This window comes from Mus caroli, chromosome 14 (assembly GCF_900094665.2).
Source record: "Mus caroli chromosome 14, CAROLI_EIJ_v1.1, whole genome shotgun sequence".
Lineage (NCBI taxonomy): Eukaryota > Metazoa > Chordata > Mammalia > Rodentia > Muridae > Mus > Mus caroli.
Genome location: NC_034583.1, coordinates 50341504 through 50351581, shown reverse-complemented (window position 1 = coordinate 50351581; position 10078 = coordinate 50341504). Strand labels below are relative to the sequence as shown.

The following is a 10078-nucleotide window of genomic DNA, read 5'->3' as shown; positions in this document are numbered from 1 at the left end:
TAAACAATCACAACATCAATATGAGGATGTCTTGGAATCTCCTCTACCAAAGAAATGAGTCCAAAGCTCTTCAGTTCAGTCTCAGGCAGAATCTCAGGACAAGGGCCGATAGCAGCCACATTCCTTGCTAAAATATCACAAGAATGGTCTCTAGTCTAGTTGTGAATGTTGTTTTTCCCCCTGAAAACTCTTGAGCTGGGGCTCTAGAGCCCACAGTGCTCTCAGCAAGAGTGTCTTCTGAGAGCTTCAGAGGATGGTCTATGAAGCCCTAATTACAGTGTTTAACCTCTTTACCAGCCTAAATTTCTAAAATCTTCCCATTGTTTCCATCACGGTCTGGCCTGATAGCAATACCAGTACTTCCTGATACTACATTTGTCTTAGTTACTATCGAGAGACACCATGACTAAAGCAAGCTAGTGAAGAGAGTTTTTAATGGGCTTACTCCAGAGATTGAGCCCATGACCATCATGGTGGGTAGCATGGCAAGCAGGCAAGGTGCTGGAGCAGTAGCCAAGAGCAGTGGCTAAGAGCTTCCATCTGATCCACAGATGTGATGCAGAGAGAGGTGTGCTTTAAAGGGGGGGGGGCAAACAAAACAAAACAAACCAAAAACCAAAAACACAAAACAAACTCTAGTCATTCTTTGTACAACTACATGATATGAAAACCCTTTTAAAAGGCATGTAACCTGACTTCCACACATTTCTCCAGTTCCTAATTCTAGAGTTGCTGCCCCAAGACCCAGGCACATGGACCTAGCCCATGTGTCTGACCACTCTCCATCAATGCAATGAAAGCCATATCCAATGGCAGAGACTCATGTGACAGCCCTGATGCTCAGTGCCATTTGCCATGGTCACTCTTACACCTAGAGCCCATTTCTCTGGGGGCGGGGTGAGCCTGGGGTGCTGGAGCAGAGGGAGGGTCTGTGCACTTCACAATGGGCATTCTGTCATGGAATGAGGTGAGAGCTGACCTATGACATAACTGCCACATCAGGTCTGGCCTAGCTCAGTCAGTAACTGCCATCAGTAAAGTAAGAGCTCTTCAGGGTCTGGGATGATGAGAAGGAAGCGGCCAAGGATTTTGGGAAGTCTACGCAATCCTGTTCCCCCTAAGGATCTTTCTCTGCCCTCTGATCAACCAAAAAGCATTCATTTCTTTGCACCTCAGACTCCCACGCCTCAGCCTACCTTTCGTACCAACCCTCTTTTCGTTTTCTACCCTACTTCCTTCCCTGCCCTGAGGAACACTTCCTACTTCCCCACCTTAATGATTGCTATGCCCAGTTCCTCCTGTGTAAACAAACTTTCCTCTAAGCAGCCCCCTTATTTCGAGACCCCTTCCTTCCTGTCTACCCTCATGACTACCTCTTCTCCAAGAGCACTGCTGGATAGTTGCCTAGTTCCTCTTTCCCATCTGGAGACTAGCTACTTTCAGCCAGAGGAGGTAAGTCAAAAACCTCAAACAAGAAATCCTTGCAGTTGGTTCACTTCAGAAATGCCAAAGGCTGTTTTCCTAGCAGCCCAGCATGGTGAACACGGAGGAGGCAGGATGATGGAGCCAGCAGCAGATAGCCTGGATCTCATCTCCCCTGATTTCTCTTACTGAATCTGGCTGCAACTGAGAAACAGTCTAGAGGCTTTCGCTAAATGGGATCCCAGGGAAACCACTTCCTCAGCTATCGGAGAGCCTTTTCTGAATGTCTTTCAGCAAATCCTTCAGGAACTGAACAAGAGTTCTCTAGACCCAGAGCTTGGAATTGGAGGAAGCAGATGTGACCTCACATCCTTGGTAAGTGGGGCTTAGCACCAGGAAGATCAGCATCACTACAGGTGACAGCTAAGTGGACCGGGAGCCAGTCTGGACAGAGTCAGGATTCTGGCTTCAGTTGTGGGTCTGGTCTTAAGCCATTTTATGATTCAGTTTCATTGGCATGAAAGGGAGATACTGTGGAGTATGTCCTTTGCGCAGTGGCCAGGGATGTTGTGATAATTGCTAGCAACTGTTCAGGACATCAGTAGATGTTTAGACTTCTTCACAAGAGAGATGAGGAAAAGACAGGGAATGAAGGAGTCAGTATTCAATTAGAGCACGTCACACACACACACACACACACACACACACACACACACACTCTACAGAGAAAAGCACTACTGTCTCGTGAGTTAATTATACAGCAACTTTCAAGTAGAATGGACATTTTGTAGTTACAATGTATTGTGTTGTCTCAAGAGGAGTATAGTGCTATGTGAGGGTATATCTGGATTATAAATCCTGAGCAACCAGCAGAAAGTTTACAATGGAGTCATAATTTGAAAAAAAAAAGGAAAAAAGGCTTCATATGAAATACATATGTAAATCTGCAAAACAGTGTGTGTTGAGAAGACAATAACATATCACAGAAACAACCAACAGTAAACAGCACCAGATAAGGCAGATGATGATCCAAAAATTATATATCATATTAACTTCACCAGCTACGATGACTGAAATGGTCTCTGGGAACAACAACAACAACAACAAACCCCAAAAAACCAACAACAACAAAACCCACTTATTTGTTGTCTTTGAGAAGACTGGATTGAATAAAGATACGTTTGTGTTTAAAATAAAAGACTGGTGTGCCTTCTGAGGAGCCTGATCTCCTGCCCAGGTCTGTGGATTGATAGGAAGCAAGATGCATGTCTTCTATAATTGACACATGTCACAAGTGTTGTAAATGCTATGAGAGGCCTTAGGAAGACATGTTCATGAGCCTCTGACTCTTCCTAGTTCCTGCTTCAGGAAAGCTCCCCCAGGTCCCAACAAGTTGCTTCTGTTCTGTGCCTTGGCCCTGCTATCTGAAGGGAGATAACCATGCTATCACAGGAGCACACGCTAATGTTACAGTTCTACTTCTTTTATTTGATACCTCCCCTGATCACTCTTAGACTCCACTTGGGGGCCTCTAGCCTGGTTGCTGAAGTTGATACATAGGACCAAGAGGCAGACATTGGTTTTTCAGTTTCTTTCAGTCACAGTGGGACATGAGGTATCTGGGAGATGACTGCCACAGCAGGTCTCGAACATGCAAAGTCCCTCTCTGTTTTTACTGAAGAGAAAGGTTCAGAGTGTCTTCTGACAAGATGACAAAATGGCTTCCCAGCATTTTCCTTATGAAACCTAATTCCCGACTCCCATTCTTTCTGCCAGTGCTTGTTCCTCCTGTGTTACCCACATCCTGTCAGCTCTAGCCTTTAGCCTGCTCCCCAGCCCAATCTGTCCTTTCTGTTTTCTTTCCTGTTCCCCCCTCTGATCCACACTTTCCCCCATTATCCCACCTTATCTCTATTCTGGGCTCTTCCTCTTTTCCAGACTTTTCTCTGAGCACCGTGTTCACCTTGTCCCTTCACTATTGGACCCAAGTTCTAGCATTTCAGTTCAATAGTTCCCTACTCTCTTTCCCCAGTGCAAAGCCAGCTGTGCTCTGTCAGTCCTGATGAGCCAATCTTCCTCCATGGAAGGAGCCACCTGCCACACCTGCAGTTTAGCAGTGTCAGGGCTGTGCTTCCCATACAGACTGACCTGGTGTCCATGGGAATAAGGAAGACACAGCCAGCATGCTCCTGGAGCAACACTGTATCCATTTTCCTCATTGGCCTCTTCTCAGTATCTGAACATACCTAGAAAATACCCTAGATATATGAGTGGAACCAGTGCCCCTAAAGATTTTACAGCTAACAATCAGGGTAATAACCTAGCTTTTCCCTGATGAACTGAGAGACCTAGAACTGGTCATGAATCTCATTCACTGTTTCTTCAGGTACCGGGGAATCTGCAGCCGGGGACAGAGACTGGAAATCATGAAGTGGAAGATGCTCAATCCCTGGATGATCTTGATGCCTTCACTCAGGAAACACTGGCAAGTACAGGTGCAATGGAGATGCTGCCTAAAAAGACAGGGCAGGACAGGGTCCATTCTTGCTAGGGTTTGAATGTGGACTCAGTTTCACACTTGTTTATCTTGGTTTGTCTGGCAAGCTCAGCAATCCAGGTATAACTGGAGACTTTATGGTAGTCTGGACCTGGTTAGGAGGGGCAAATCAGTGATCTTGGTGATTACTCTTCAGGGTGCCTGTCACACTGAAAGGCCTCAAGAAATGTAGGCTTGTGGATTTAGTTCGACATGACTAACATGGGTTTATATAGAGATGAAATTGGAAATACAAATAATAACTAGATCTGTTTGAAAACTATCTCAGGACAGAATGAGTTGTCATTCGTCAAGAACGCAAGTTTTACCAAATAACATTTCAGGATGGAGAAAGCAGAGGGTAAGATAAAACCTCACCCCATTCGCATGTCAGGAAACTCAGACCTCTCACACTACTTTCTCTCTCACAGATAATAATCTGATGTGCACAGGCAGAGGCTGCCCTGTGGTCGGGCTGCCACTTGGATCTGCCAGGACATTCCATAGCAAGTTCATCAAGACAAAGAAGCACAGGTGTGGCTGTCCTGGCCAGGAACACAGCTCAGCCACTTCTGCTGCACATTTGAGACCAGAGGCTGTGCTTGTTCAAGCTACCTACCTATGGCCAACAAATTCCACTTGCTTGTTTATCATTGTAAACCTGGAGACAATGCCGCTAGCTAGCATTGTCAGCAAATAGGACTCCTATAAACATTAGGTTCAGGAGCTCGAGACCTTTAAGAAGTAATCTGGAATTCCAGAGTGATGTGGTTGTGACCAGCAGAGACTTGCTTGTCCCCCATGTGAGATTCTTTGCCCTGGGAGGATCTTAGGCTCTTTAGTACAGGGAAAGAGAAAGTCAGACTCGATGGAAAGCTTTGCCTCATATCAACTTTCAACATTTGAAGAATACTTGTCCTTTACATTAATTGCACAATATAGATTCTCTAAAGCTTGTTTATGAGGCTTGTTTTCTTTAGTTTAACTCTTGGTGATACTCAATAGACTCAATTTTTAACTAAATATCTATTAAGATCATATCTGCCATATATATATATATAATATATATAATGCATATATATATATATATATATTATATATATATAATGCTTTTCCAGGACCTAGTGGTGCAGGCAAGCATGAGGAATAGCTCAGTGGCCTGGGACTCTACTTGGTTTGGGCTGTGCACACAATCCTCTTCCAATAATGCACTTGGTACCTGAGACCTTTACCAGCATGTACTATGTGGGCAGATTCCATTCGGACCCATGGAATAAGTTCCTCCTCTCCTTAAAGACCAACAAAATTGAACAGTTTCAGTCATATATAATTCTGCTACATATTCCTTCAAAGGTAGGAGAGATAATGTAGCTTGTACTGGGTTTGGTTGTATGTATGCATAGTAAGGCAAACTGTAATCTCAAGTGAAATTTTAGGAAAAGTCCCTATTCTAGTTTCATTTCTTTTACTATGATAAAATACCCCCAATGAAAGCAACTGAAGGGAGATAAGGTTTATTTGACTTAATAACCCAGGTCAAAAATCCATCATTATGGAAAACCAGAGCAGAAACTGAAAGCAGCCATTCACAACCAACATCATACAGTCAAAAGCAGAGAGAATGTATTTCTACATGTTTGTCTCTTATACAGGACAGGATCTAAACCCAGGGAATGATATGGTACCATCTACTGTTATGATGACTCTTAGCACACAAAATTAGTGTGATCAAGACAATTAATTCCCTACATAAATGTCACCGGACAAACCTAATCTAGGTAATCTCTTGGGCGGTTCTAAGTTGTATTATTAATGATTAAAACCAACCCTCACTCCTATCAACTTGACACATAAACCCATCACTTTAAACCATAACCCTCTACTCCTCATCTTTAACTCTTCTGTTATAATCTGATAAAATACAGTCCAACTTTAAAAGCCCCAGAGTCTTTAGAAATTTAAATTACTTAAAAAGTCCAAAGTATGCCAACTGTGAGCTCCTATAAAATAAAAATGAAGTTTCATACTTCCAGCATATACAATGGTATAGAGTAAAAAAAATCCCACTCCAAAATAGAAGAATTGGGACATCGCAAGGAACAATCAGATCAAAATGAAACCAAAATCATCAGGACCCACACCAAGTCCTTAAAACTCACATCCACCAACTGATGATCTTAATGTGGTCTTCTGGGTCCCATCCCTCCAGCTCTGCTACCTGCAGCACACACAGCATCTCTTCTAGGCTTAAGCTCACTTCGTATCTCTATCTTCTTGTAGCCTATGTTCTATGGTCCTGGTTCATGCATCAAAAAAATAGTGATTAACTCGAAGTCACTGATAATGCATTGCTGTAGCATCAAGGGAAGAAATAAAAGAACTTCATTTCCCTTGGAGTCATTAACCAAAAACAAGCCCAGATTTGAATTTTCCACTTCATGCCCTGTGTCTTCTGTCTGTTGTATAAGCTGTGCCTGCCTGAAGGCTATCTTATGAATCTGTCCTTGTGTCACTGTATGTCTATGTGCATCAGTCTGTCTGTTGTATGACTGTATGTATGACTGTATGTATGACTGTATGTTCTTAACAAAGGGCTTCCCTCTATTGACTGAACAGAAAATATCACGTAGTGGGAGGGAATAGGAATACTTCACAGAAATCTTTAACAGATTTAAAAAAAAATATTTATTTACTTATTATATGTAAGTACACTGTAGCTGTCTTCAAACAACCCAGGAGAGGCCATCAGATCTCATTTTATTTATTTATTTATTTATTTATTTATTTATTTATTTATTTATTTATTTTGGTTTCTTTTTTATGAGACAGAGTTTCTCTGTGTAGCCCTGGCTGTCCTGGAACTCACTCTGTAGACCAGGCTGGCCTCGAACTCAGTTTGAGTGCCTGCCTTTGCCTCCCGAGTGCTGGGATTAAAGGCGTGTGCCACCACACCCGGCTTGGCATCAGATCTCATTACAGATGGTTGTGAACCACCATGTGGTTGCTAGGATTTGAACTCAGGACCTTTGGAAGGGCAATCAGTGCTCTTAACTGCTGAGCCATCTCTCCAGCTCCCCCTCTAACAGATTTTTACGTGTGATTAAGTGGCTGGCTTCAACTGATCCCAACTGACCAGACAACAAATACCACTGTTTATCAGTCAATATCCATAAATGGATGATTTCAACCTTAAAGCTAGATTTTATAGGGTTTCCTTCAACCTCTGTGTTTGCTGCTTTAAGCAAATGATACACATGCATTGTCCTGGGTCAGAGCATGGAAGAGTTAAGATTGCAGCTATGTCTTAGCTTAGATTGTAAAAGTTGATCACATGGGACATCTCAGGCAAGTAAAGTTGACTGTTACATTGTTCTCTCTCTCTCTCTTTTTTAATTTTTAATATTTTTTATTACGTATTTTCCTCAATTACATTTCCAATGCTATCCCAAAAGTCCCCCATACCCTCCCCCCCACTTCCCTATCCACCCATTCCCAATTTTTTGGCCCTGGTGTTCCCCTGTACTGGGGCATATAAAGTTTGTATTTATGAAGGATACATTGTTCTCTTAAAGGCAGGTTAAACAGGCTGAATGAGTACATGGTACGACATCAGGCCTAAATGACTTCAACATGTACTATTAACTCTGGGTGTCAAATCCCTTAGACTGTAAGAGATTATTTTTATTTGAATGCATTGCCACAGTCCTAGAATCACAAATACCCTAGGGGCTCCATTTCAACAGTGTTTTCACACTGGTCTCTCAAGAACTCTCTGCAGGGACCCTAACCCTACAACCACGTTGTGTCTGGACTCAGCTGGTATCTTTGACGCCACCAGTCTCGCAACTTCACCACAGAACTAGTAATAGAATGCTTACCACACTGGCAAGTTCCGTTGCTAGCTTCTGCGAGCCCACCCTGTGGAAATACTCAGCTTCTGTCCCAGAAAAGGTATCACTTCAGTGGAACCTGATTTCTTTAACAAATACAGCCACTTTGCCAAGGACCAGCCTCAGGATGGAGAGGGGTTCTGAGTGAAAGTGTGTCTGGGAGTGGCAACAAACAAAGGACTCTCAGTCAAATCATGGATCCCAGCTGGTGGCCTATGTTCTGCTCCGGACAGCTTTCCAGGTCGCATTTTCTCTGTTCTGCTTTCTCTGGAGATCCCCAGACGGCTCTCTCTCTCTCTCTCTCTCTCTCTGTGTTCTGCTCCAGACAGTTCTCCAAGCAGTTCTCTCTTGCGATTCTAAAAAAATTGTCTGGATAGCTCATCTCTTGCAGATCGTAAGTCCAGTCATTTGCTCCAGGTAACCTTTTGATATCCTATGAATTGGCATCCTGTGACCCTAACACCTTGATTCTTAGGAGAAAAGAAGCACACATACACACTTTTTTTTTTTTTAACATTGCAAAAGAATTCAGAGATTTGCCTGCCTCCCTTAAGCACAGAGGATAAACCAGTTGAGTGGGGCTCCACCCTGAAATTATCATTTTTACCATGCGTGGTCCTAACTTTGCTCTGTCCCAGGCCTACCTTGAACTCAGGCATCTGCCTGCTCTTGTAAGCACAAACAAACAGGGGATCTCCCACAATTACCATTTCCTAAACCTCTTTATCTCTTTCCTTAGTATCTTCTGACAAGCTGGCTCATAGTATAGATGCTTTTGTTCTTTTAGATTCATGAAGTCCCTCATTTAATTCATACTGCACCCTTATATTTTGCATAGTTGAGAAATTATATATTTTTGAACTCATAGTTTTAGAGTTCTTTTCCTTAAGGGCTGTCCTTCAGTCCTTACCCAGTGTTTAATGTTTTGCTGAGACATTAGCCACACCTTCACCTCCCAGACTTGTGTGTACTCCGATTATCATGGAGTCATTAATGTTAACAGGGAGGACATGACTTGAATGAGGAATGTAAAAATATGAACAGTATTATGCAGCAAGCTTTATGCCCACAGTAGACATCTGTACTCATGGAGACACATACCTTGTTGGCCCTGTCCCAGGGGCAGGAACCATATCATTCCACCCCTACCAAGGCCGTGCCAGACCTGACACCACTTCTCAGCCCAATTAGAATGCACTCCTGACATGAAATTTTCTCTTATTTCAACCTCATTTAGCTTTTCAAAATACAGGTACAAAATAAGCCACTTTTTTTTTTGGATAAAATATCAAACAAATGGCCCCTATGCTAATTCTCCATGAAGTCTTTGTTACCTCTGAAATATTATGAGGTGGGCTTCCACTGTCCACATTTCTGTCAGAGTTCTTATGCTTCAAGCTCCCACTGGAGAGGATCATTATGCCAAATGCTCAACATTTAGCAATTTCTCTAGCCTGAAGTTTGAATCTCTTCCACAGTACTAGGAAAAACATGGTCAGGTTTTTCACAGTAATGGCTCTTTGTACATTAACACCCATTTCTGCCCTAATTATAGTCTGTTGCTGGGATAAAATATCCCAACAAAAAGCAGATGAGCAAGAAAGCATTTATTTGGCAAGTCAGTTACTGTTCATCATTGTAGGGAAGTCAAGACAGGAATTGGAAGCAAGTTAGTTAATCATAGCCATAGCCAAGAGCAAGGAGGCCATTCACTGTGGCATAGGCAATCTACCAGCAGCCATACCCCCACAGGAGAACAATTCTCCCTCCTTCCCTTCCTCCCCTCCCTCTGAGCCACCAAAAGCCAATAACTCCTCCACTAATGGTGAGGTCAAAAGGGCCCTTCACACATCCATGATGGAATTTTTACTGGTTTGATCTTGTAAAGGTCTACATAGGAACCAAAGCATCTATGAGTTAATGTGTTTAGAAGCTGGCATTCACAGCACTTAGTGCCTCTTACATTCTTTCTGGACCCTATCCCACAATGTTTCTTGTTCCTTGGATAGAGGGAATTAATTATAGATGATCCCAGATGATATTTCTTTTTTTTAAAAATTTTTAATATTTTTATTACATATTTTCCTCAATTATATTTCCAATGCTATCCCAAAAGTCCCCCATAGCACCCCCCACTTCCCTACCCACCCTTTCCCATTCTTTTGGCCCTGGCATTCCCCTATATTGGGGCATATAAAGTTTGCAAGTCCAATGGGCCTCTCTTTCCATT

The 10078-nt window shown here is 42.7% G+C and overlaps 1 protein-coding gene across 6 annotated transcripts in view; it reads left to right on the top strand.

Annotated features, from left to right (window-relative positions):
- Positions 1–996: 996 nt before the first annotated feature.
- The window catches only part of LOC110309479, a 21779-nt gene continuing 12697 nt past the window's right edge, over positions 997–10078 (top strand). For 2 of the 6 annotated variants that reach the window (XM_021182161.1, XM_021182163.1), the window contains exons 1-4: positions 997–1452; positions 1717–1797; positions 3809–3907; positions 4248–4319. In XM_021182161.1, coding sequence (XP_021037820.1) covers positions 1063–1452; positions 1717–1797; positions 3809–3907; positions 4248–4319 — 642 coding nt within the window. In that variant the 5' untranslated portion in view covers positions 997–1062. Of the gene's footprint in view, positions 1453–1716; positions 1798–3808; positions 3918–4247; positions 4320–4389; positions 4833–10078 lie in introns of those variants that run through there. The other 4 variants (XM_021182164.1, XM_021182165.1, XM_021182167.1 and 1 more) reach the window with 4 other exon arrangements.